Source organism: Poromitra crassiceps (genome assembly GCF_964638095.1).
Source record: "Poromitra crassiceps genome assembly, chromosome: 2".
Taxonomy (NCBI): Eukaryota; Metazoa; Chordata; class Actinopteri; order Beryciformes; family Melamphaidae; genus Poromitra; species Poromitra crassiceps.
The window spans coordinates 96,321,726-96,349,574 of record NC_139624.1 but is presented as its reverse complement, the minus strand read 5'-3'; the positions used below and the strand labels follow the sequence as shown (position 1 = coordinate 96,349,574).

The following is a 27,849-nucleotide window of genomic DNA, read 5'->3' as shown; positions in this document are numbered from 1 at the left end:
CATACATGCTGTCCTGCTCTAAGATTCTACAGGATTAAACTAACATACATGCTGTCCTGCTCTAAGATTCTACAGGATTAAACTAACATACATGCTGTCCTGCTCTAAGATTCTACAGGATTAAACTAACATACATGCTGTCCTGCTCTAAGATTCTACAGGATTAAACTAACATACATGCTGTCCTGCTCTAAGATTCTACAGGATTAAACTAACATACATGCTGTCCTGCTCTAAGATTCTACAGGATTAAACTAACATACATGCTGTCCTGCTCTAAGATTCTACAGGATTAAACTAACATACATGCTGTCCTGCTCTAAGATTCTACAGGATTAAACTAACATACATGCTGTCCTGCTCTAAGATTCTACAGGATTAAACTAACATACATGCCGTCCTGCTCTAAGATTCTACAGGATTAAACTAGCATACATGCCGTCCTGCTCTAAGATTCTACAGGATTAAACTAACATACATGCTGTCCTGCTCTAAGATTCTACAGGATTAAACTAACATACATGCTGTCCTGCTCTAAGATTCTACAGGATTAATTTATCACAAGAAAACAAGACACATGGATACAGATCAAACAAGCATACTTATCACTTTGTTAGGAGTAACCCTAACAAAGTGATAATATTGTCTCTCCTTTCCCTTTCTCCCTTCGTCTCCCATCTCCCCTCTCCTCCATCTCCCCTTCCTTCTATCCTCCCTCCCTCTCTCCTCTCCTCCAGCCGTTCCTGGGCAGCAGTGACAGTGTCAATCAAGTCTGTGGAAAGATCAAGCTGGGAAAGGAGGTGTTGGCGACGCTGGAGGGACACTGGGTAAGACAGACTGATGTGTGGCTGCTGTAGGAACAGTAGACTGGAGGAACACTGGGTTTTACTTCGTTTCGAACTCAAGCTCTCACTAGTGCCTAGTTCGCTGCGCACGCAGCACTATGGAAGACTGTAATTTTTGCTCCAAAAATTACTTTACATTAAAACCTGACCACGCCCCTTTAGGTGACGTGGTGCCCCCCTGGGGCTGACTGGGCCACCCACCTCACCCCGTGACTACGTCACGGCCAGTCAGCCCAGGGTCCGCCACTCTTCGTTTCTTCCAGCCAGTGTGAGGACGTCGTTTTCTTAAGCTCCGCGGTTAGCTCTGAAATTAGCGCTCTTCATAGCCTGGATAAATAGACTCGCTCCGGTTGATTTGCCCACCTCAAGAGGTTTGCGTGGACGAGATAAATCAGGATTCGGGGACCCGTTCCTGTACTCTTCACCAGCGGCATCGGATCAAGCCATCCAAAGCTAAGAGTGTCTTTCATTGTTAACTGTTGTTTAGCTGCCGCCGTGCAGCTCATGTGAACGTTTTCCCCGGCTGGGGTAACGTTGTGTTAGGCTTGGGCGCTGACTCAGGTCTGCACTCAAAACTATTAGCTAGGTTGCATACGTGCAGAATAGCTTGTACCGTTAGCACTAGAACAACGGGCTAATTAGCACAGTTGTCACAGATAGCTTTTGCATCCGTGCGGTTGCTTCTGTTTGCTAGGTACTTTAGGCGCCGGCTTTAGAGCGCGCGCGTTAGATAGTTAGCTAGTCTGCTCAGTGCAGCTAGCTTGGACTACCTTGTAGCACTCCAGCTATCTGGCTGCGTCCCCAGACAGGGTAACGCACCCAGTTATTGTGGCAGATAGCTAACGTGCACACGTGCAGTTAGTGTCTGTGTGCTAAGTACTTCGCGCCAGCTACCCCTGTGTAGGGCGCGCGTTAAGCGAGAGTAGTAGCTAGAAGCCATGCTCTTCAGTTAGCTAGATAGCTAGCTTGCTCCCGTGCAGCCAGTATCTAGTGTTGTGTAGCACTCCAGCTATCTTACCGTTGCAGGCTTAGCTTGCACGGTAACCCCGTTATTCCTGTTAGCAGAGAGAGGGGGGAACAGCTAGGTGCTGTATTAGCTGTGAGGCTACGCTGGCCGGTTACGACCGGCACAATTAATTTAATGTGTGCATGCCTAAGGGCAGGAGCACGCCGCACAGGCGTTGCTGGGACCTACATAAATGTAGTGTAGCTTTTACTGGCGTCGGCCCCGAAGGGGGCACTCTGAGATATTAGCTGGGCGATTACGCTAGCTAGGTGAGCTCGCCCCGCACGTTGTGTGGGCCGCTTCTCTCAGTACTTACGCCATCTTAGCCAGCTTGCTTGTCTGCTAAGTGTTGCTTGCCTCGTGCAAATAGCATCTACTAGATTGTAACTCCCCCTGAGGAGTTTCTTCTGAGATTGACTAGCTTCGCGGGCCGCTGGCCTCTGCTTGCGGTCACGCTTGCTTCCCCGTGTTACTCAGGGTAGAGGCTCGCTGTACCGGCTTGTGCGCAGGCTTGTGTTAGCGCACGCTTGTCTCTCAGTGCTTATGCTAGCTTAGCTAGTGGCTTCCACGCCTGTTCTCTCGGGTTAACAGGTTGTGGGTATTGGTGCCTCCCCTTTGGGATGGGCTATTGCCGCTTACGTTACCATTGCACGCGCACGTTCGCTAGCCTCCGGGTTGCTTACTGTCTAGCCTGTGCTTCTTGCTAGCCTGCTAGCTTGCTTAAGCAGTACTCCCGCTAATGGGGTGCGCCCTGCGGGAGCTTGCTATTAGTGATTAGCTTCCTGCTTCCTCTTGCTACTGAGCAGGGAAGGTCAGGGAGGGGATGGGCCGTGTGTAAAACTACTTTGGCCGAGTACGAATCGGCACGTTAAGTGAGTGTTCTGCCTTGGGCACGAGCACGCTGCACAGGCGCCTTGAACCCTCGGTCTGGTCCGCAGCTAAGCTCTCGAGAGCTGACCAAGGTCCGCTCTCAAAGGAGTGTGAAAGCTAGCTTGCCTTGCATACGTGCAGATAGCAATATTTAGTACTGTTTAGCACAGAACGATAGTATTTGCAGATAGCTGGCGTGCACCCGTGCAGTTAGTATCTGTGTGCTAAGTACATTGGGCGCGAGCTACCTCAGCTACAATAGACGTACCGCTCCTTGCTGGCGCTACGCGTCCAGCAGGGCTTACAGCTCGCCAAGGTCTGGGCTCAGTGCCAGCCTTTGGCTTGTAGCTCTAAGGACAAGCCCACCGCCCTTGGTGCCCAAGGCCCGGGGTGGTTGGGAGCTCTCCATGGGTCGCACTCCCTTGTTGGGGCGCCCCCTGCAAGTGCAGGGAGCCTGGCAGGGGGCACAGCGCACCTTGGTCCATGGCCACGGCCTGGCCTCGGTTGGCAGCGCCCAGGTCAAGCCCACCGGTTGGCTCACCAAGGCTGGGCTTAGTTCCAGCCTGCGGCTTGTAGCTTTAGACCCACCGTCATCATCAAGGCTCGCCTTGGTCCATGGCTACGGCCTGGCCTCGGCTAGAGGCTCCTAGGACAGCCCACCATCAATGGCACCGACGGCTCATTGCTGGTCGGGAGCTCGCCTGGGGGCCGCACTGTCGGACAAGTCCACGTGCGGCCGGTCTCGAGAAAGAATGTTACCTCCGCAGTCCCCCCAGCCTGCGAAAGGTGCACGGCAGGGGGGGGGGGGGGGGTTACTTCGATACAACAGCGCGTCAGTAGGCGGAGCTTGCGTAAGAAGTTCTCCCCCAGCATGCACAGCTTCTACGGAACTGTCCATGTGGCGGGGGGGCGTAGCCTCTCACGTCCCGCCCCCCCATCAGGGCACCGGATCGAAAGGTCCCGGTGCCCAGCAATATGCTCATGACTATACTTTCAGGGATCATTTCTATAGTTTCTAACTTGAGAAATGTGTTTCTAAAATGTTCAGTCTCGCTATCCACGATGATGAGATGGTGATACTCTTTTCTGAGCGCGAAGCGGGCAGAGAGACTTGATTCAGTTCATATGCTCTCTTGCTTTTGATGACCGTTCACTGTCTCCTATGGGGACATTGAGGAAGAGAGTATGATCCGAGTGGTAGAAAAAAACGGGTTCCGCTCCTTTGGCCACAAGAGACCATCTTGTCCAACAGGCTCGATGCCTGGGAGCATCTATGTTCCCTGTCCCCATTACGGCGCACCCTCCAGAGGGGATACGCGCTGCAGTTTGCCAGGCCCACACCCACGTTCGACGGGACCCCCGATCTGGCCGTGGAGGGGGAGGCCATGGACATACTCCACAAGGAGGTTATTCGTTCCTCGCCAAAGGGGCGATTCGCTCGGTTCCCAAGGCAGATGTGCGCTTGGGTTTTCTACCACAGGTACTTTATCGTGCCGAAGAAGGACGGCTCCATGCGTCCAAAATCGGACCTTCGGCGTCTCAACAAGACGCTGAGGAAGTCCCGTTCCGAATGCTCTCTTCCCCGCCTGTTCAACGGGCTCCCCTCCGCGCGAGGGGGATCCGCGTCTTCCTATATCTTGACGACGTTCTCTTAGCGGCCGACTCGAGGGTCCGTGCCACGGAACATACCAAGGTGGTGACCGATCACCGGCAAACCTTAGGGTTTTTGGTGAACTGGCAGAAGAGTTGCCTCGTCCCAGCGCAGGCGGCGACCTTCCTGGGGCTCGAGCTAGACTTCCTGCGAGCCTTTCGCCAGAGCGACAGGCTCGCACGGTTCGGACAGCAAGCCAAGGACGTTAGGTCTGTGCCCTCGGTGTCAGTGCATCAGTGCACAGTGATGTTGGGCCTGATGGCCTCAGCACTGCATGTGCTCCCGCTAAGAAAAAAAGGGAGGCTACACATGCTCTCGTGGTCCAAATATGGTTCTCAGGCTTCGCCTGGACTCGGCCAGGGACCGTCATCGCAGGGTTCCTCTGGCAGGTCAGGCCTGGCAGGCGCTGGCTATATGGGCGGACCCCCGTTACCTCTCGAGGGGTACTCGGTGGGGCCCTGTCCCGCTCAGGATGGTGATTCGCACAGACGCCTCCCTCTGGGGAGGGGGTGCGATTTGCGGGCATTTCTCGGCGAACGGCCGGTGGGAGGCTCAGGAGCTTCGCCACATAAACGTGCTAGAGCTGAAGGCGATTCGCCGGGCTCTGCTTCAGGACAAGCCCACCATCAATGGCGCCGTTGGCCCATTGTTGGTTGGGAGCTCTCTTGGGGACCGCACTGCCGGACAAGTCCGCGTGCGGCCAGACTCGAAAGAGAACGTTGCCTCCGCAGTCCCCCCAGCCTGCGGAGGTAACACTTCCAGCGGCTCACACATGGGCACCATGTGCTGATTCGCTCGGACAATATGGCAGCGATCGCCCACCTGAACAAACAGGGCGGTGTGCGGTCAGGGGCGCTGAACCATAGCGGGGATTCACCGGTGGGTGTATCCCCGTCTCCTTTCAGTGTCAGCGGTCTATCTGCCGGGACGGCGGAGTTACGACCAGCCTGCTGTCTCGAGGCAATCCCCGTTATACGGAGTGGTGCCTCCATCCTCGGGTGATGGAACAGGTTTGGGCCAGGTTTGGTCGCGCCTGCGTCGATCTCTTGCATCGCGGCGCGCGACACACTGCCCACTGTGGTTCTCGATCCAGGAGGACAGCCCCCGTTAGGTCATGACGCGCTGAAAGCGCACGCGTGGCCGAGGGAGGGGCTCTATGCGTTTCCCCCGACCCCCCCTGATCCGTCAGGTGTTGGACAGGGTGTGGGAACAGCGCCTCCGGCTCGTTTTAGTCTGTTTTGGCCCAGGCAGACATGGTTTGCGGACTTGGTCTCCCTGGCGCAAGATCCGCCCTGGGCGTTGCTGGTACGGGCCGATCTCCTATCCCAGGCGGAGGGGGAGGTGTTCCACCCCTCCCCAGGCAGGTGGAAGCTAGCGGTCTGGCTCCTGAACGGGACCAGTTGCTAGCACAGGGCTTGCCCAATAATGTGGTGCGCACTATTCAGAGTGCTAGGGCTGCTTCGACCCGCACTCAGTACGCGTACAAGTGGCGGGTTTTTTCGCTATGGTGCACAAGTAAGGGCGTGGATCCAGTGAACTGCAGCGTGCGTCCAGTTCTCTGTTTCCTTCAAAGCTTGCTTGACGCGGGCCAGTCCCCGCAGTCGTTTAAGGTGTATGTAGCCGCGATTTCGGCTTGCCACATGAGGATTGAAGGGACCCCCGTGGGGGTGTGCCCTTTGGTCTCGCACTTCATGAAGGGGGCGCGTAAACTGCGCCCGCCGTTGCGGTGCGTTTTTCCCAAATGGGACCTGGTTACGGTGCTGGACGGGCTAACGGGTCATCCGTTTGAGCCCTTGGACTCCGCCGATTTAAAGGTTCTGTCCTTAAAGACCACGCTGCTGCTGGCCTTATCGTCAGGGAAGAGAGCCGGTGACCTGATTGCCCTCTCAGTGCAGCAGGCCTGTATGGTTTTTGGGGACGATGGGCGCAGGGTTACGTTGCGACCTAACCCGGCGTACCAGCCCAAGAATATTAATGCCAGCTATAGGTCTATGGTTATAGACTTATCGGCATTCTGTCCCCCGCCGTTCAGTTCGGGTGAGGAGAGACGTTTGCACATGCTGTGCCCCGTAAGGGCGCTCTCGGCCTATGTGGCCAGGACGCGTTCATTACGCATTACAGATCAGCTGTTGGTCTGCTTTGGGCAAAGGGCCCAGGGCGGACCCCTTTCCAAGGATCGCTTATCACACTGGATAGTGGAGGCGATCGCGTTGGCATACTCTGCCGTGGGCAAGGTTCCCCCGGAGGGTATCAAGGCGCATTCTACGCGAGGTATTGCGACATCCTCTGCGTTGTTGCGTGGTGTGTCGGTGGAGGACATGTGTGCCGCGGCCTCATGGTCCTCTCATCACACTTTTGTTAGGTACTACAGTCTCGACGTGTCCGGTTCGCAGTTCGCGCACGTGGTGCTGTCGGTGGCAAGAAAGTAGTATCATTGCCACTCTAATATGTCATTCGGTTAGGCATAAACGTTGCCATATAGCCGTGGTTCACCGGTGCCTTTCGGGTCGCCCTGTGGGTGCTCCCGGCAGCAAGGTCGGTTGAATTGAGGCACTAGTGAGAGCTTGAGTTCGAAACGAAGTAAAACGTTAGGGTTGTGCTACAACCCGGGTTTTACGAGTGAGAACGAGAGCTCTCACTACCCAGCCTTGCTGCGTCGATGCGTCTCTGGGTGCGTCGGATCTCAGCTGGCTGGAAGAAATGAGTGGCGGACCCTGGGCTGACTGGCCGTGACGTAGTCACGGGGTGAGGTGGGTGGCCCAGTCAGCCCCAGGGGGGCACCACGTCACCTAAAGGGGCGTGGTCAGGTTTTAATGTAAAGTAATTTTTGGAGCAAAAATGACAGTCTTCCATAGTGCTCCGTGCGCAGCGAACTAGGCACTAGTGAGAGCTCTCGTTCTCACTCGTAAAACCCGGGTTGTAGCACAACCCTAACGTTTTTTCTTCATCTCACTCTTCCTCCCATAAATCCTTCCTCTTCCTGTTTAAGCCAACATGATAGTAGTAATACCTGAGAGAAAACAGAATAAAAACAGAAAACTAGAAACTCTCTCTTTCCGCTCATTTCTCTGTATCTTAAAATAGACCTTTGCCACGACTGCTGCTCATGTTTTAGTATGGCGTTGAGTCGAAAACACCAGCATTTTATTTATTTTTTTATTATTATTATTATTATTATTACTACTATTGTTTAACCTTTATTTATCCAGTTTAGGCTATGGACAGACAGGACGTGGAAGAGCAGGAGCGCGGAAGCAAATCGCTATTTCCTCATGAGCAGGCACCTGGCTGTCCACACAAGGAGAACATTTTCCTCACATTTTCCTCAGATAGCAACGTCACTCCCACGTCTCTCTCTTTCCCCCTGCTCCCGCTGTCTCTTTCGCTCGCGGCTCGTGTAAAAAATAGAACAGACGCCGAACTAAAGCGCAGCGTGTTGTGTGGATGGTCAGATCAGTTAACATGGGCGCCGAATGAAAATTGACTGCGCACCACGGCGCTGTGCTTACGTGTCCTGTGTGTTTTGCCCGTGAGACTCATTGCGTGGGACCAGCTCAGTGGCCTTATGGTTTGAGTGTCCGCCCTGAGACTGGGAGGTTGTGAGTTCGATCCCCGGCCGAGTCATACCAAAGACTATAAAAATGGGACCCATTGCCCTACCTGCATGGCAATCAGCATCGAAGGGTTGGAATTAGGGGGTTAGATCACCATATGATTCCCGAGCGCGGCGCACGCTGCCGCTCACCGCTCCCCCAGGGGATGGGTCAAATGCGGAGAACATATTTCGCACACTCAGGTGTGTGACAATCAGTGGGACTTTACCTATACTATACTTTACTTTACTTTACTTTACAGTACAACCGTGTTACGGTTGTCAAACTTCCCACATGATACACAAACATCATGTAACATGTAACATGATACACAAACATTTAGTGTTTCAAAAAAAGGCAAATTAAACTATGAAGAGACACAATTACAACTTTCACCATCCTCCGTCCCTCCCTTTAACCATTGTTTTAAAAACATTTAATGAGACCTGCTGCTCCTGCAATTCCAGGTCCTTCTGGAGCTCATTCCATCTGAGAACTGAAACGCTTTTTTACTTGATATGTCACAATATTGATTTTTCTAAATCACAAGAAGCTGCAATTTCTTCCAGAAAGTTGTTCCAGACGTTCTCTGCTGCTGCCTTCAAAACTAGTTACACAGTGGAGGAAATCTTTCATTTCCTTCAAACAATGATTCAAACCGAGTCAATTCTAAGCATCGGCTACACATTTTATTTCTCGTGATGTAACACCCAATTCTATAGAGAAACCCGACTGTAAAAGTCTCAGCAGTCCTACAGTCTGTTGTGTGAGAAGAGAAAACGTTTGGCTGTGTGTGTCATTCGTTGGTTTCAGCGTCTGGCTCCGTCTGGATGGAAGAAACTGTTCATTTCCCCCAGATGGTTTTGCACACAGCACACAGCTGGAGAGAAACACTAAACTGCTCTTCAAATTCCTCTGATCAAGCGCCCTCTCTTGGCAGATGTAGGAGCTGTCTTTAGGAGATAAAAGTTTGTGTCTGTGTGTGTAGTTTCTTAATTTCAAAACTTTGAGATTGACCAGTAATCACTTGATCAAACACTGACTCTTGTCTTTTCAACCATCCCCCTCTCTCGACCAACACCCCCCCCCCCCCACACACACACACACACACACACACACACACAGGACAGCGAGATCTTCATCAACGACAAGAAGACGGGTACGGTGGACACCTTCTGGAACCCGACTCCGGAGCTGAGGCAGAGCCGGCTGACGCGCTGCACCGTGCCTCCAGAGGACCAGGGAGACTTTGAGTCTGAAAGGTTGGTTTACACTTCAACACTGAGAAATGGCTGCCAGCCAGCAGGCACCATGCTCACCCAGTCAGTGTGTGAAGGAACGTGCACAGAACAGTCCTTCACCTGCCGTATCACAGGCAAGATCCTGCCACCAGGGGGCCTAAGATGAGGTTCCACATCACAAAGGGCATCTGTCTCCAGGCAGAAAAGCAGCCTTGTGTCTGGGCAGAGTGAACTGGTGGAAGGTGGAAAAGGAGTGAAACATCTTGACCCCTGGGGTTAGTCTCAGGCCAGCATGACCTCAGTGTCATCTTGACCCCTGGGGTTAGTCTCAGGCCACAGGAGAGCATGACCTCAGTGTCATCTCCACCCTGGGGTTAGTCTCAGGTCAGCATGACATCAGTGTCATCTTGACCCCTGGGGTTAGTCTCAGGCCAGCATGACCTCAGTGTCATCTCCACCCTGGGGTTAGTCTCAGGCCAGCATGACCTCAGTGTCATCTTGACCCCTGGGGTTAGTCTCAGGCCAGCATGACCTCAGTGTCATCTCCACCCTGGGGTTAGTCTCAGGTCAGCATGACCTCAGTGTCATCTTGACCCCTGGGGTTAGTCTCAGGCCAGCATGACCTCAGTGTCATCTCCACCCTGGGGTTAGTCTCAGGCCAGCATGACCTCAGTGTCATCTTGACCCTGGGGTTAGTCTCAGGCCAGCATGACCTCAGTGTCATCTCCACCCTGGGGTTAGTCTCAGGTCAGCATGACCTCAGTGTCATCTTGACCCCTGGGGTTAGTCTCAGGCCAGCATGACCTCAGTGTCATCTCCACCCTGGGGTTAGTCTCAGGCCAGCATGACCTCAGTGTCATCTTGACCCCTGGGGTTAGTCTCAGGCCAGCATGACCTCAGTGTCATCTCCACCCTGGGGTTAGTCTCAGGTCAGCATGACCTCAGTGTCATCTTGACCCCTGGGGTTAGTCTCAGGCCAGCATGACCTCAGTGTCATCTCCACCCTGGGGTTAGTCTCAGGTCAGCATGACCTCAGTGTCATCTTGACCCTGGGGTTAGTCTCAGGCCAGCATGACCTCAGTGTCATCTCCACCCTGGGGTTAGTCTCAGGTCAGCATGACCTCAGTGTCATCTTGACCCCTGGGGTTAGTCTCAGGCCAGCATGACCTCAGTGTCATCTCCACCCTGGGGTTAGTCTCAGGTCAGCATGACCTCAGTGTCATCTTGACCCTGGGGTTAGTCTCAGGCCAGCATGACCTCAGTGTCATCTTGACCCCTGGGGTTAGTCTCAGGTCAGCATGACCTCAGTGTCATCTTGACCCCTGGGGTTAGTCTCAGGCCAGCATGACCTCAGTGTCATCTTGACCCCTGGGGTTAGTCTCAGGCCAGCATGACCTCAGTGTCATCTTGACCCCTGGGGTTAGTCTCAGGCCAGCATGACCTCAGTGTCATCTCCACCCTGGGGTTAGTCTCAGGCCAGCATGACCTCAGTGCAGAGATGGGGACTTGGACTTGAGACTTGGACTTGAGTCGCACTTAAGTCTCACTCACAGTGACTTGAGACTTGACTTGGACTTGAGTTTTGGGACTTGTGAACAATCTTTATTTTTATTTTTTATTTTTTTGGTGCATTAACATTAAGGAAATCTATACTGATGTCATCCAATCAATGCTGATGCTGTATGCTAATAGATAAAGGAGTGAGGATAATACAGTACATGCTTTGAATTCCTTAGTTTTAGCTATGCAGTGTTCTAAGCAGACCAGATGGCATCCAGCAGATGATAGAACGCTCATCCATAAGAGACTTGACTTGGACTTGTGACCAAAGACTTGAGACTTGACTTGGACTTGCCCCTCAAAGACTTGAGACTTGACTTGGACTTGCAAAAATTGACTTGTGAGCATCTCTGCCTCAGTGTCATCTTGACCCCTGGGGTTAGTCTCAGGTCAGCATGACATCAGTGTCATCTTGACCCCTGGGGTTAGTCTCAGGTCAGCATGACCTCAGTGTCATCTTGACCCCTGGGGTTAGTCTCAGGTCAGCATGACCTCAGTGTCATCTTGACCCCTGGGGTTAGTCTCAGGTCAGCATGACATCAGTGTCATCTTGACCCCTGGGGTTAGTCTCAGGTCAGCATGACCTCAGTGTCATCTTGACCCCTGGGGTTAGTCTCAGGCCAGCATGACCTCAGTGTCATCTTGACCCTGGGGTTAGTCTCAGGCCACAGGAGAATGACTGTCTGTACAGAGCTTTAGGATAGGGAGAAATAAGATACAGCTTACTACATCATATAGAATAGATTATAGCGCTGCAATTATTATTCAATTAGTCGGTCAACAGAAAATTAATCGACAACTGATAATCGATTAATCGTTTTAAATAATTTAAAAAAAGGAGTCAAAATTCTCTGTTTCCAGCTTGTTAAATGTGAATATTTTCTGGTTTCTTTACTCCTCTATGACAGTAAACTGAATATATATGGGTTGACATTTTATAGACCAAGCAACCAATCGATTAATTGAGAAAATAATGGCCAGATTAATCAATAAAATCATCTTTAGTTGCAGCCCTAGAATAGTATATCATTTCCTCCACACCTACTACACTACTTTTTTGTAGCCACACAGTATTTTTCTTTTTCTCTGTGTGTAAATGAGCTCCCCTGTCTGAACGCTCCTGTGTGTGTCTTCAGGCTGTGGCAGCACGTGACACCTGTCTGAACGCTCCTGTGTGTGTCTTCAGGCTGTGGCAGCACATGTCCCCTGTCTGAACGCTCCTGTGTGTGTCTTCAGGCTGTGGCAGCACGTGACACCTGTCTGAACGCTCCTGTGTGTGTCTTCAGGCTGTGGCAGCACGTGCATGGCCGTAGCTAGCTATGAGGACGGGGAGGTCCGGACCTCCCCTAATATTTCAGAGAAAAAAATAAAACAATCTGCATGGAAAAGCATGAAAAACACGGGATCTCTTTTATTTTGAAACGAAAGGCAGGTCAGGCAGGAAGTCATCTGACGCCGCGTCCGCGCAGCAGCAGCATGGTGGTGAGTGATGACTCTCTGTCTGCCTGGCGAGATAATTGAAGGTGAGCGAGCTGCGAGACAGTGAGCGAGTGAACGACAGACAGTGAGTGACACTGACAGATTTTTTAGCAACAACCAAGAAAGTAAGTGTCTAGTCTGTCTCTTAAGTAATGTTACCTGTGTGACACGTTGGGATGCTACTGGCTAATCATGCATGATGCCAATTGCCAAGCTCCCGAAGTCAGGTATGCAGGTGGCTATATGCATGGTTTCAGTTTCATGACCCAATAAGTAACAAAAAGAGGTGGTGTAAAGTTAAAAACAACATAATATATTTTATTTTATTTTTCAATCGTTCCTATCAGGAATAAATAAATGTCCCTCTGTATGTTTTTTTTTATTATCGATGATGACTTTGTGTGTTGTGTACGGCTTGGGTTGTGTACCTGTGTTTGTAGGTGTCATTTTGATATGAATTTGGCTAAAACAGTTTGTGTTTGTTAGTTACAATTATGTTGACAGGAGAGCTGAGCAGGTGGTGACATGAAAGAGAATATACTGAATAATGACATCACAACAGTATAATCCTAATGTTGATTTAAAATGATATATTACTCTAAATATGGCTAAAAAAGGGGGAAAAAAACCCTCAAATTTTTTTCGGCGGCACCCTCACGGGCGCCACCGAATCCGCCTCCCCTTGCTGGACCTCCCCTATTTCGGAACCCTGGCTACGGCCCTGAGCACGTGTCACCTGTCTGAACGCTCCTGTGTGTGTCTTCAGGCTGTGGCAGCACGTGACACCTGTCTGAACGCTCCTGTGTGTGTCTTCAGGCTGTGGCAGCACGTGACACCTGTCTGAACGCTCCTGTGTGTGTCTTCAGGCTGTGGCAGCACGTGACACCTGTCTGAACGCTCCTGTGTGTGTCTTCAGGCTGTGGCAGCACGTGACGCGAGCCATCATCAACAAGGACCAGACAGAGGCCACCAATGAGAAGTTCATCCTGGAGGAGGCTCAGAGGAAGTCCGCCCGCGAGCGCAAGGCCAAGTGTGAGGAGTGGAACCCCAGCCTGTTCGAGCAGGACCCCGTCACCGGAGAGTGGCATTACAAATATGCCGAGTGAGTGATACTGCTGGTCTGAAGTCACATCTGAGCTGCAGGAATCAAACTCATGTCAAACAAGTCAAACCAGCCTAATGATATCTACTGTATAAACAAGTCAAAGCAGCCTAATGATATCTACTGTATAAACAAGTCAAAGCAGCCTAATGATATCTACTGTATAAACAAGTCAAAGCAGCCTATTGATATCTAGTGTATAAACAAGTCAAAGCAGCCTAATGATATCTACTGTATAAACAAGTCAAAGCAGCCTATTGATATCTAGTGTATAAACAAGTCAAAGCAGCCTAATGATATCTACTGTATAAACAAGTCAAAGCAGCCTATTGATATCTAGTGTATATGCTTGCCAGCTGTGAGCGTCGAGGCAAATGAAAATATAACAATGAAGAAATAAAACAGGATGTCCGGGTAGTGCATGGCTAGATTCCCTGCCTACCAACATGAGGGTCGCTGGTTCGAGCCCCCGTGTTACCTCTGGCTTGGTCGGGCGTCCATACAGGCATGATTGGCCGTGTCTGCGGGTGGGAAGCCGGAGTAAGGGTATGTCTCCCAGTTCCTGCACTAGTGCCTCCTCTGGTCTGTCAGGGCGTTTGTTCGGGGGGAGGGGAACTGGGGGGAATAGTGAGATGCTCCCACGTGCCACAAAGAAGCAGCTGGCACATGTATCAGAGGAAGCATGTTCTAGTCTACAACTCTCCCAGTTCGGCAGACGGGGCCATGTTGTGGCTGTAGTAGCCTTAATCAGAGTTACAGAACTGCATCATGGATACTGTAGTACACCATTTCTGTCTTCCATGACATCTAAGGCCACCTGAGGACCCAAAGACCAGCGATAAGCCTGCCTTTTAAAACCACCGCTCTCATGACCAACAATAAGTACAGACAATCACCCCTTACAGGTGCATAACAGTCCTATTCACCTTATGTAGCCACGCCCATTTGACCCGGTTGTGTGGTCGTGTGACGACTTCCGGCAAAAAAAAAAGGGGGAGAAATGGCTGGCTGCTCCAATATCATCTAACTCTGAATTAACTAATAATTTAGCCAATTGTATGTAACATACCAAATAAAAACAAACGGCAATGTCTAAGAATGCAATGCCATGTAACTGGCTCGTTAATTCTCGCATTCCAGGGAATTATGTTAACGTTTGCGGGTCTTATTGACGTAAGTGGCTCGCGCTGCGTCGGAGGAGAGAAAACCATCTGAAGCTTTCTTTGTTGGAGTCCAGGTATGTTTTACAAGAAAGTGCTCGTCATTGTCGACGATAACGTTATCTGACCTGGCTAACAGTGGATACTCCGCTTGCTTGCCGTGTACCGAGCTCAAAGTAGTAGGCTACGTTCTTTGTTTTACCCCCTGCACTGTCCGCTACAAAAACAACTCTCTTCTTCATGATGTTCATTTGTATTTCGCGCCGTGACCTAATAAACCAGCGGTTTGTTCCAAGCCAGTGTGATCCTTGACTCACACGGCAGCCAATCAGCGTTGAACAGCGAGCGACTGTTGCCAGCATAATTTCGCTCGAGTTGGGATATTTCATCTCGGGCGACGAGCGAATTTTCGCCCTATCGCTCTGTCTCTGTCACTCGGACGCCCAGCGATTTTTCTCCCGGGCGAATATACGCTCAATCGCTCGTTTGCATTGACTTTGTATGTAAACTCGATGCCAGCGAAAAACTTTAATAGGTCGGTGTGAACGCACGCCATAAAGACAGGTTAAACATCATTACTATAAAAAGCCATGCACAGCAGAAAGAGACAACAGATCAATACATAAAAACAGCCACAGCAGACACACATACCGCACATATACATATAGCCATGCATCAAACAACACACAGGCAAACAATAATGACCATACACATGAATGCAAGCAGATATTCAGAGCAGCAATAATGACCATAAACATGAATGCAAGCAGATATTCAGAGCAGCAATAATGACCATAAACATGAATGCAAGCAGATATTCAGAGCAGCAATAATGACCATAAACATGAATGCAAGCAGATATTCAGAGCAGCAATAATGACCATAACCATGCATGCAAGCAGATATTCAGAGCAGCAATAAACCGATAAAATACAAAAGGCGCTACAGTACAGTAGGTTGACCTTAAAAAGAAAGAAAGAATATGTTACCAGATTCTTAGTAAAATACTAGTAGATAAACTATACATACCTAAGCCATGCAGAGCTGGCGAGTGATTCCCAGCAGCTTGCAGGGGGTACTTGGAAAGATTTTGGGTTACAATTTATTTAAAAAACAATAAAGAAAATCCCAAGTCATGAACGCTAGCTACAGTAGATGGATGGATAAATGGCTCAAACATCCAATTGCTGTCGCTCCAGATTCAAGTTTAGGAAAAAAGGCCAAGCCCAAACACCAACAGTTCAGTGACAAATATATTTTGTATGGATTTAGGATATATATATATATATATATATATATATATATATATATATATATATATATATATATATATATACACATATATGGATTTAGGCTACTCATACGTCCATGGATCCACCACAGACACAGTGTTTTCCCTGTGGCGCAAAGAATGAGTGAGGGGGTACTATAGAGACACTGCGGAGCGCGTCGTCATTCAGAAACCACACCCAAAACGGGGGGAAACAAAAACTCCCCCCAATCCTGGCATTCTCCCTTGTCACGTGTTGCACACAAAGATCATATATACGGAAGATGAACACTCCAACTTACTTAATTGACAGCTAGATCCACATTTTTCTTCTTGCCAATTCTCAATGGCTTCCTTGTTTTGCTCGGGAATATAAAAAAACTTTAATTGTAAAATAACTTTTAGCTATGTTTAATTCAAGGAATGATGGAATTCAAGGAAAATTACCCTGGTGTATGGAAGTGAATGGAGAGCTTTCCCCGTGATGGGCGTGGCCTATTTCATGCAGTGTCTCTATGGGCATGGCAAAACAGCTAAAGGGGGACATATGACAAAAAAGGTTGGGAACCACTGCAAAGACACTTTGGATTCAAGCTAGCCCCATCAGACAGGAGCACGGCGACATCTTGTGGTCATTTAGTGTAAATGCAGGAGAGTCATGCCTTGTTTACTGCCAGACTGGGTCGGTGGCATTTGTGATAATAATAAGATCCCGAATCCTGGGTTTGACTGTAATAATCATGTTACAAAACTGAACTAGTCGCTAATGTGTTATAGTCACTAATGTGTTATAGTCGCTAATGTGTTATAGTCACTAATGTGTTATAGTCGCTAATGTGTTATAGTCACTAATGTGTTATAGTCACTAATGTGTTATAGTCGCTAATGTGTTATAGAGACACTGCATGTAATAGGCCACGCCCATCACGGGGGAAGAGCTCCGTTCATTTCCACACACCAGCGTCATTTTCCTTGAATTAAACATAGCTAAAAGCTGTTGTGTGGTGGGGCTGCGCAGAAAACAAATGTAAAAAATAAATCGCCAGTTAAAGTTTTTTTGTACTCCTGAGCAAAACAAGGAAGCCATTGAGAATTGGTGAGAAGAAAAATGTGGATCTAGCTGTCAAGAAGTAAGTTGGAGTGTTCATCTTCCGTATATACGATCTTTTGGTGCAACATGCAACCATGCACGTGACATAGGAGAACGCCAGGATTGGACAGGAGTTTGTGTTTTCCCCCATCTTGGGCGTGGTTTCTGAATGATGACGCGTTACGCAGTGTCTCTATAGTCGCTAATGTGTTATAGTCACTTATGTGTTATAGTCACTTATGTGTTATAGTCACTAATGTGTTATATCAGTTGAATTTTCTTGTGACCAATTATCATTTTCTTGTCTCTCTTGTTCTCATTACCCTTTCTTATTTGTTTGTATTTTTGTCTCCTCATCTTCCTCCCCTCTCTCTCTCTCTCTCTCTCCCCCCACTCTCTCTCCCTCTCTCTCTCTTTCCCTCTCCCCCACTCTCTCGCTCCCCTCTCTCTCTTTCCCTCTCCCCCCTCTCTCTCCCTCTCTCTCTCTCCCCCCACTCTCTCCCCCCCTCTCTCTCTCCCTCTCTCTCCCCCCAATCTCTCTCTCCCCACACTCTCGCCCCTCTCTCTCTCCCCACTCTCTCGCCCCCTCTCTCTCATTCTCTCCTTGTGTCGTTTGCTTGCTCCATCATCTCTTTCTCTCCTTCCTCCTCTCTCTCTCTTTCCTCTCTCCTCTCTCTCTCTGTTGTCTCTCTCGCCCCCCCCCCCCCCCCCCCTCCCAGCACGCGGCCGTGGGATCCGCTCAACGACCTGATCCAGTTTGAGAAAGACGGCTGGATCCAGACCAAGGTCCGACACCGCACCCCTATGGTACGTTCTGGCAGTCTTATTAGTCTGAGTAACCAGGGGCCACGGAGGGACAATTGCAAGTGCCAGGTAGGTCGTCCCGATCGAAAGCTGCCATTCCAAAAACACCACCTCGCCTGCCTCAGCCACCCGCCACGCAGCGCAGCGCCCGCCACGCAGCGCAGCGCAGCGCCCGCTGCACGCAGCGCAGCGCCCGCTGCGCCTTTTCATTGTCGCTTCTTCTGTTTTTTTGGTTTGTTTGTTTGTTTTTTCCCCTCCCCTTCAGAGATGGGAAAAGTACACACATTCTTGACTTAAGTAGAAGTACAGTTACTTGTGTTAAGAAAAACTGCTCAAAGTAGAAGTACTGATTCAACTTGTTTACTCAAGTACAAGTAAAATCCACCACCCACCCGCCCCCTTTTTAGCCAATTGGCATGAACACACATCACACATCACACACACGCACTCACGCACGCACACACACACACATCACACACACACACACACACACACACACACACACACACACACACACACACACACACACACACACACACACATACACACACACACACATACACACACACACACACACTTGACCTCCATGCCAAATTTCAGCCTCCTAGGGTGAAAACTGTGGCCGCCAAAGGGTGGTGGACTTTTTGTGGACCGACCGACAGAGTGAGTTATAGACAGAGTGAGTTATAGACAGAGTGAGTTATAGACAGAGTGAGTTATAGACAGTGAGTTATAGACAGAGTGAGTTATAGACAGTGAGTTATAGACAGAGTGAGTTATAGACAGAGTGAGTTATAGACAGAGTGAGTTATAGACAGAGTGAGTTATAGACAGAGTGAGTTATAGACAGTGAGTTATAGACAGAGTGAGTTATAGACAGAGTGAGTTATAGACAGTGAGTCATAGACAGAGTGAGTTATAGACAGAGTGAGTTATAGACAGAGTGAGTTATAGACAGTGAGTTATAGACAGAGTGAGTTATAGACAGAGTGAGTTATAGACACTGGCCTCTATCTTCCGACAGGCGCTATCCCTAAATAGCGCTTTGCACACTGTTTGCGCATGCCTTAAGCCACGGAAGATAGCATTCCGCCTTGCGCCGTCCGCCAGGTGTTCTGCTGAGTTTTGCTCCCCCGCCGAGCAGCAAAAAAAAAGCATCCCCACCTCACGGGAGCTACTTGTAATGATTTATACAGAAATGTAACTGTTTCAAAGTGTAATTGTCTGGTAGACGTGACCTCCCTGATTTCTAAGTTAAAACAGCCCCGAAATATGTTGGGGATGCAATTCTCGGCGGGCATGCGGAAACGTTCACGGCACCTGTCGCAAGCACAAATTAGAGCCGTGCCAATTCTGCCAAAAATCATCTGCGCCCCAAAATGCCTGCGCAAACGGGATTTGGGCGGTCTTAACTACCAGAATTATTCACAGGCATGGCCAGGCAAGGCTGGGCATTACGTCAATCAAAACCAATCAGATTCCCGTCTCGCAATGCAATATGCTGTAATTCTCTCCATGCGTAATAGAGTGTACTCACTCGTGCGAGGACAGAGGGAGCTTATTGACAGATCGTCTGTGGTGCAAACGAACCTCCGGGTTATGAAGGTAAATAGCCTATGTCCATTGTCCCACAAGTGTTCTCAATTAATTTCCCTCTTTGCGATGTGATAAAAGTTTCTCAGTGAGTTATAGTTGATTGCCTCACTGAATTATCTGCTAATACCCAATTTTAGCAGCATAATTTGATGTCTTGGCGTGGCAAAGCTGTGTTTAATGACATATCCTAAAGGAATTCCACTTTCCACTCCGCAAATACCTCTCTGCGCTGGGAGCGCACCCGTAATCTTCGTGCACAGCGCCCAGCGCAGAGAGGTATTTGCGCGTAAGAAGTCCTTTTCAAAGCTCTTTTTAGCACTGAAACGCCTGCTTTGGCATGGGGCAGCCAATGCCCAGTACAATTATCACAGGCATGCGCTTGTGTCCGCCCCCAATTTGCATTTTGCACGGCGTTAAACGAGCGCAAATGCAAAATTAGCGCTTTTGGGAAGATAGAGGCCAGAGTGAATTATAGACATAGTGACTTATAGTCCGAGTGACTTATAGACAGAGTGAGTTATAGACGGAGTGACTTATAGACATAGTGACTTATAGTCAGAGTGGCTTATAGACAGAGTGACTTATAGTCAGAGTGACTTATAGACAGAGTGAGTTATAGACAGAGTGACTTATAGACAGAGTGACTTATAGACAGAGTGACTTATAGACAGAGTGAGTTATAGACAGAGTGACTTATAGACAGAGTGACTTATAGACAGAGTGACTTATAGACAGAGTGACTTATAGACAGGGTGACTTATAGACAGAGTGACTTATAGTCAGAGTGACTTATAGACAGAATGAGTTATAGACAGAGTGACTTATAGTCAGAGTAACTCATAGACAGAATGACTTATAGACCCAGTGACTTATAGTCAGAGTGACTTATAGACAGAGTGAGTTATAGACAGAGTGAGTTATAGACAGAGTGACTTATAGACAGAGTGAGTTATAGACAGAGTGACTTATAGACAGAGTGAGTTATAGACAGAGTGACTTATAGACAGAGTGACTTATAGACAGAGTGAGTTATAGACAGAGTGACTTATAGACAGAGTGAGTTATAGACAGACTGACTTATAGACAGATTGACTTATAGACAGAGTGACTTATAGACAGAGTGACTTATAGACAGAGTGACTTATAGACAGAGTGACTTATAGACAGAGTGAGTTATAGACAGACTGACTTATAGACAGAGTGAGTTATAGACAGAGTGACTTATAGACAGAGTGACTTATAGACAGATTGACTTATAGACAGAGTGACTTATAGACAGAGTGACTTATAGACAGAGTGAGTTATAGACAGAGTGACTTATAGACAGAGTGAGTTATAGACAGACTGACTTATAGACAGATTGACTTATAGACAGAGTGACTTATAGTCAGAGTGACTTATAGACAGACTGACTTATAGACAGAGTGACTTATATACAGAGTCACTTATAGACAGAGTGACTTATAGACAGAGTGACTTATAGACAGAGTAACTCATAGACAGAATGACTTATAGTCAGAGTGACTTATAGACAGAGTGAGTTATAGACAGACTGACTTATAGACAGAGTGACTTATAGACAGAGTGACTTATAGACAGAGTGAGTTATAGACAGAGTGACTTATAGTCAGAGTAACTCATAGACAGAATGACTTATAGACCCAGTGACTTATAGTCAGAGTGAGTTATAGACAGAGTGACTTATAGACAGTGAGTTATAGACAGAGTAACTTATAGACAGAGTGACTTATAGACAGAGTGACTTATAGACAGAGTGAGTTATAGACAGAGTGACTTATAGACAGAGTGAGTTATAGACAGACTGACTTATAGACAGATTGACTTATAGACAGAATGACTTATAGACAGAGTGACTTATAGACAGAGTGACTTATAGACAGAGTGACTTATAGACAGAATGACTTATATACAGAGTGACTTATAGACAGAGTGACTTATAGACAGAGTGACTTATAGACAGAGTGACTTATAGACAGAGTGACTTATAGACAGAGTGACTTATAGACAGAGTGAGTTATAGACAGACTGACTTATAGACAGAGTGACTTATAGACAGAGTGAGTTATAGACAGACTGACTTATAGACAGAGTGACTTATAGACAGAGTGACTTATAGACAGAGTGACTTATAGACAGATTGACTTATAGACAGAGTCACTTATAGACAGAGTGACTTATAGACAGAGTGACTTATAGACAGAGTGACTTATAGACTGAGTGACTTATAGTCAGAGTGACTTATAGACAGAGTGACTTATAGACAGAGTGACTTATAGACAGAGTGAGTTATAGACAGACTGACTTATAGACAGAGTGACTTATAGACAGAGTGACTTATAGTCAGAGTGACTTATAGACAGACTGACTTATAGACAGAGTAACTCATAGACAGAATGACTTATAGTCAGAGTGACTTATAGACAGAGTGACTTATAGACAGACTGACTTATAGACAGAGTGACTTATAGACAGAGTGAGTTATAGACAGACTGACTTATAGACAGAGTGACTTATAGACAGAGTGACTTATAGACAGAGTGACTTATAGACAGATTGACTTATAGACAGAGTCACTTATAGACAGAGTGACTTATAGACAGGCTGACTTATAGACTGAGTGACTTATAGACAGAGTGACTTATAGACAGAGTGACTTATAGACCGAGTGAGTTATAGCGCTGCTGGTCACAGATAAAAAGTACAGGCTCTGAAATGTAGTAAAGTATTTTTAAAGTAATCATTTTTAAAGTAAAATGATTTCTACCGGCTGTTTCTGTGCAAAGCTGACTGAAACTCACATCATATTGATATAATTTGAAGACTATTAGAGTTGACAGATCCCCTCCAACATGTTGAAGATGTATAAAGGCATTATTAATACTTTGACTCATCACTTGGCTGCACATAATGCGTGAAAGCTGGGAGAGTGCGAGACGAGAGAGACAAACATTACATGGTTTTTGTCTGTCGTCCTAAAGTATCCAGCCTGTTTTGAAAACGTAAGGAGTAGAACGTCGAAATAGAAAGTCAAAGTAAAATACGCAGACAAGTACAGATAGTTGAAAATCCTACTTAAGTATAGTAAGAAAGTATTTGTACTTAGTTACTTCCCATCTCTGCCGCTGTGCTGCCACCGCCGTCGTCGCCTCTGTTCTCTCTCTCTCTCTCTCTCTCTCTTTTTTTGTCTCTCCATCCTCATTCTCTCTGCCCTGATGCCTGTGGTTCTCTCTGCATGGGAACGCGCGTCACGTCACGTCACGTCTGCCCTGTGCCTGTGGTTCTCTCTGCATGGGAACGTGCGTCACGTCACGTCACGTCACGTCACGTCACGTCACGTCACGTCACGTCTGCCCTGATGCGAGTCGTTCTCTCTGCCTGGGAACGCGCGTCACGTCACGTCACGTCACGTCACGTCACGTCACGTCACGTCACGTCACGTCACGTCACGTCACGTCACGTCACGTCTGCCCAGGACCACTTCAGACAGTGGTATTTTCTTATTCCACGATGAGAATAAAAAAAGACAAACCATTTCATTAATGGAGTCTGAGTGATTAAGTGCGAACTGTATTTGAACAGCACCTGTAAGAGCTACAGCTTTGTAGCCTACATGATCCTGCACTCAATTTAATGTTGTTATTAGCAAACATTAATTCCTTGTAGGACGAGACTTAAAACCGCCCTCCAGTCATATTTTAATAAACATGCAGGTTTATAAAACATCCAGGTTTTAGTTTAGAGACCTAATTTACCTGTTTGGCCACAGAATACAAACACTTACAGCTGGAGTTCATGCAAAACTGGCAGCTGGTCCGACCAGCGGTGAGATGTCACTGCTGGGTAGATTTGGTTTATCAACACAGTACATAAAATAAGCACAACCAAACATCAGATGGGTTTGACCACCGTGTTTAATGAGGGTTTATATCTTTAATGTTATAATAATGACGGCTGAAAATGACAACAGAAATAAACAATAAACAAGTTTGTGATATCGCCACAATTCAAATCAATTGGCAGGTGTCTACCTGGAAGTATGTGTTGTTGTTAACGCAACGTCACGATGACTCGGTCTATAAGCCAGCCGTAAACATGCTTGTGATCTCAGGAAAGTCATTCCCGTAGTACCCATTCCCATTTGAATTTGATTTGGTAATGATGAGTAATCTGACTTTTCATGGTAACAGTTAGTGATTTTTAACATATAAACCAGGTTTTTGTGAACTGTATTTCAAGGTTTTTAGCTTACAATTGGAGCCAATGACTTCCGGCTTGACGGCTAAAAACAGTACACGGGGAGTCAGAAAGTAACGGGAGTAGACTAGAGCAAACATTCATTTTCATAGGATTTGTTGACGGTAAGAAGGTATTTCAAATGTGAAATATTAATTGAAATGGTAATAATAATTGATAAGTGGACCATTTTGAGGCCTTATGTCATGTTCTACAAGCTAAGGGTGTTCACCAAAAAGCAAGGAAACACGGAGCTGTGGAGTGTCATTAGCTTGTGTCCAGGCAACATCAATGTTTTTGGACGTCGTGCACTTTGACGTGTCGTGAACTCTGCTCCCATACAAAGACAGAAAGAGGCATTCATCACATCAACCGACCAATCACAGCCATCACCGCCGCCTGGCTCCTCCCCCGCCTGTCTGTCTGTCTGTCTGTCTGCCTGTCTGTCTGTCTGCCTGTCTGTCTGCCTGTCTGTCTGTCTGTCTGCCTGTCTGTCTGTCTGTCTGTCTGTCTGCCTGTCTGTCTGTCTGCCTGTCTGTCTGCCTGTCTGTCTGTCTGTCTGTCTGTCTGTCTGTCTGCCTGTCTGTCTGTCTGTCTGTCTGTCTGTCTGTCTGTGTGCTGTGTAATGAGCTCCACATCATACAGCTTGTCGACTAGCTGAAGGCTGCGGCTGTCTGTGGCCTCTGTGTTGCGAGTGTGTGTCTGTGTGTTGTGAGTGTGTTTCTGCGTGTTGTGAGTGTGTTTCTGCGTGTTGTGAGTGTGTGTCTGTGTGTTGTGAGTGTGTGTCTGTGTGTTGCGAGTGTGTGTCTGTGTGTTGTGAGTGTGTGTCTGTGTGTTGTGAGTGTGTGTCTGTGTGTTGCGAGTGTGTGTCTCTGTGTTGTGAGTGTGTGTCTGTGTGTTGTGAGTGTGTGTCTGTGTGTTGTGAGTGTGTGTCTGTGTGTTGCGAGTGTGTGTCTGTGTGTTGTGAGTGTGTTTCTGTGTGTTGTGAGTGTGTGTCTGTGTGTTGAGAGTGTGTGTCTGTGTGTTGTGAGTGTGTGTCTGTGTGTTGTGAGTGTGTGTCTGTGTGTTGCGAGTGTGTGTCTGTGTGTTGTGAGTGTGTGTCTGTGTGTTGTGAGTAGGGATGGGCATCGAATTTCGAATTTTCGAATAATCGTTGTTATTATCAAGGTCGACTTTTATTATTGAAATTCGAAATTCGAAAAAAAAAAAAAAAAAAAAAAAAAAATTTTTTATTTTTTTTTAGTGAAATGTTGCATTGTCTCCCCTGATTCTAAGAAATCGCTTGGTTTGAGCAAGTAGAACAATTTTTATAAGCATTTTAAGCAAGGTTTATGGAAAAATGAATGGCGGATGAAATCCCATGAAGAGGGAGAGGGGGTGACTTTGGCACCCCTTTGGCACTCAGACCTGAGCCTACTAAATATTTAATGAACCACTCATGATTGTCAAAACTGTTTTTTATTTTCGAAAATGTCAATGTCATGTAACATGTTCTTTACTTCAGTGGTGCAATGCTTGTTTGAGCTAAAAATCCACAGCAGAAGCTTTTTATATTAATTAATAAAGTCGTAGACTTAGAATCAGGGGAGACAATGCAACATTTCACTCACAAAAAAAAAAAAAAAAAAAATTTTTTTTTTTTTTTTTTTTTACATTTTTTTTTTTTTTTTCGAAATTCGAATTAAATTCGAATTTGGCCAGCGAATTTCGAATAGTGTTTTTGCTAGAAATGCCCATCCCTAGTTGTGAGTGTGTGTCTGTGTGTTGTGAGTGTGTGTCTGTGTGTTGTGAGTGTGTGTCTGTGTGTTGTGAGTGTGTGTCTGTGTGTTGCGAGTGTGTGTCTGTGTGTTGTGAGTGTGTGTCTGTGTGTTGTGAGTGTGTGTCTGTGTGTTGTGAGTGTGTGTCTGTGTGTTGCGAGTGTGTGTCTGTGTGTTGTGAGTGTGTTTCTGTGTGTTGTGAGTGTGTGTCTGTGTGTTGAGAGTGTGTGTCTGTGTGTTGTGAGTGTGTGTCTGTGTGTTGTGAGTGTGTGTCTGTGTGTTGCGAGTGTGTGTCTGTGTGTTGTGAGTGTGTGTCTGTGTGTTGTGAGTAGGGATGGGCATCGAATTTCGAATTTTCGAATAATCGTTGTTATTATCAAGGTCGACTTTTATTATTGAAATTCGAAATTCGAAAAAAAAAAAAAAAAAAAATTTTTTTTTTTTTTTTTTTTTTTTAGTGAAATGTTGCATTGTCTCCCCTGATTCTAAGAAATCGCTTGGTTTGAGCAAGTAGAACAATTTTTATAAGCATTTTAAGCAAGGTTTATGGAAAAATGAATGGCGGATGAAATCCCATGAAGAGGGAGAGGGGGTGACTTTGGCACCCCTTTGGCACTCAGACCTGAGCCTACTAAATATTTAATGAACCACTCATGATTGTCAAAACTGTTTTTTATTTTCGAAAATGTCAATGTCATGTAACATGTTCTTTACTTCAGTGGTGCAATGCTTGTTTGAGCTAAAAATCCACAGCAGAAGCTTTTTATATTAATTAATAAAGTCGTAGACTTAGAATCAGGGGAGACAATGCAACATTTCACTCACAAAAAAAAAAAAAAAAAAAATTTTTTTTTTTTTTTTTTTTTACATTTTTTTTTTTTTTTTCGAAATTCGAATTAAATTCGAATTTGGCCAGCGAATTTCGAATAGTGTTTTTGCTAGAAATGCCCATCCCTAGTTGTGAGTGTGTGTCTGTGTGTTGTGAGTGTGTGTCTGTGTGTTGCGAGTGTGTGTCTGTGTGTTGCGAGTGTGTGTCTGTGTGTTGTGAGTGTGTGTCTGTGTGTTGTGAGTGTGTTTCTGTGTGTTGTGAGTGTGTGTCTGTGTGTTGTGAGTGTGTGTCTGTGTGTTGTGAGTGTGTGTCTGTGTGTTGCGAGTGTGTTTCTGCATCTGAAATTAACACCCGCCAAGTGCCATTAAAGTTTGTCGTGTGTCACCTGTCACACTAAAAGCGGGGCTATTAAGTCACACCAGTAAACTGATACTAACATTTGAATCAGAGCCCTGATATCTCGGTCTATAGAGTACTGCAGGTATGATGTATTTTTGTAGGCTTACACAGAAATGGCTGCCATGCTGGTTCCTATGGGGAAAAGGCAATGGGATTTTTGTATGGGAATTTTGGTTAAATGCATGAAATAAGGTCTGGGGTTCAGCAAGATAATCTTCACAAACGAGGACCGCTTTTAGTGATGTCACGGTACCAATAATTCAGTAGCCGGTACCGGTACTAGTGAAGTTCCACGATACTCGGTACCAATTTCGGTACCACGGTAAAAAAAACAGACTGATATTTCTTCAACATATTCTCCTTTATTAAAGTATGCAACCATTTCCAATGAACAAATGGCATGTAGCCTTCAACTATAAAACAAAACAATGTGCTTCTGCTTACTTCTTACATTCAACTCTGTATGGCAGTGAGTACAGACAGTGCAACACCAGTGGCATGTAGCCCTCAAGTATTGTTTATTGAATAAAAATAAAAATACAAAACAGGTACCGAAGTACCGAAAACAATGTAGTACCGACTAAGTACCGAAGTACCGAAAACCGTGACAACACTAACCGCTTTCATGACTTTTGAAGCGTTTTCTGAAAATGGTGTTTAAAGGGGGACTAACCCCCCATTGTGTTTAAAGGGGGACTAACCCCCCATTGTGTTTAAAGAGGGACTAACCCCCCATTGTGTTTAAAGGGGGACTAACCCCCCATTGTGTTTAAAGAGGGACTAACCCCCCATTGTGTTTAAAGAGGGACTAACCCCCCATTGTGTTTAAAGGGGGACTAACCCCCCATTGTGTTTAAAGGGGGACTAACCCCCCATTGTGTTTAAAGGGGGACTAACCCCCCATTGTGTTTAAAGAGGGACTAACCCCCCATTGTATTTAAAGGGGACTAACCCCCCATTGTGTTTAAAGAGGGACTAACCCCCCATTGTATTTAAAGGGGGACTAACCCCCCATTGTGTTTAAAGGGGGACTAACCCCCCATTGTGTTTAAAGAGGGACTAACCCCCCATTGTATTTAAAGGGGACTAACCCCCCATTGTGTTTAAAGAGGGACTAACCCCCCATTGTATTTAAAGGGGACTAACCCCCCATTGTGTTTAAAGAGGGACTAACCCCCCATTGTATTTAAAGGGGGACTAACCCCCCATTGTGTTTAAAGGGGGACTAACCCCCCATTGTGTTTAAAGAGGGACTAACCCCCCATTGTATTTAAAGGGGACTAACCCCCCATTGTGTTTAAAGAGGGACTAACCCCCCATTGTATTTAAAGGGGGACTAACCC

The 27,849-nt window shown here is 47.0% G+C and overlaps 1 protein-coding gene across 1 annotated transcript in view; it reads left to right on the top strand.

The window, feature by feature from the left end:
* The window catches only part of osbpl8 (oxysterol binding protein-like 8), a 275,193-nt gene that overhangs the window by 226,348 nt on the left and 20,996 nt on the right, over nucleotides 1–27,849 (top strand). Inside the window, exons 18-21 of the mRNA XM_083632091.1 lie at nucleotides 738–827; nucleotides 9,091–9,227; nucleotides 13,162–13,347; nucleotides 17,587–17,740. Of these exons, the coding sequence (XP_083488217.1) occupies nucleotides 738–827; nucleotides 9,091–9,227; nucleotides 13,162–13,347; nucleotides 17,587–17,740 (567 nt within the window). The remainder of the gene's footprint in view (nucleotides 1–737; nucleotides 828–9,090; nucleotides 9,228–13,161; nucleotides 13,348–17,586; nucleotides 17,741–27,849) is intronic.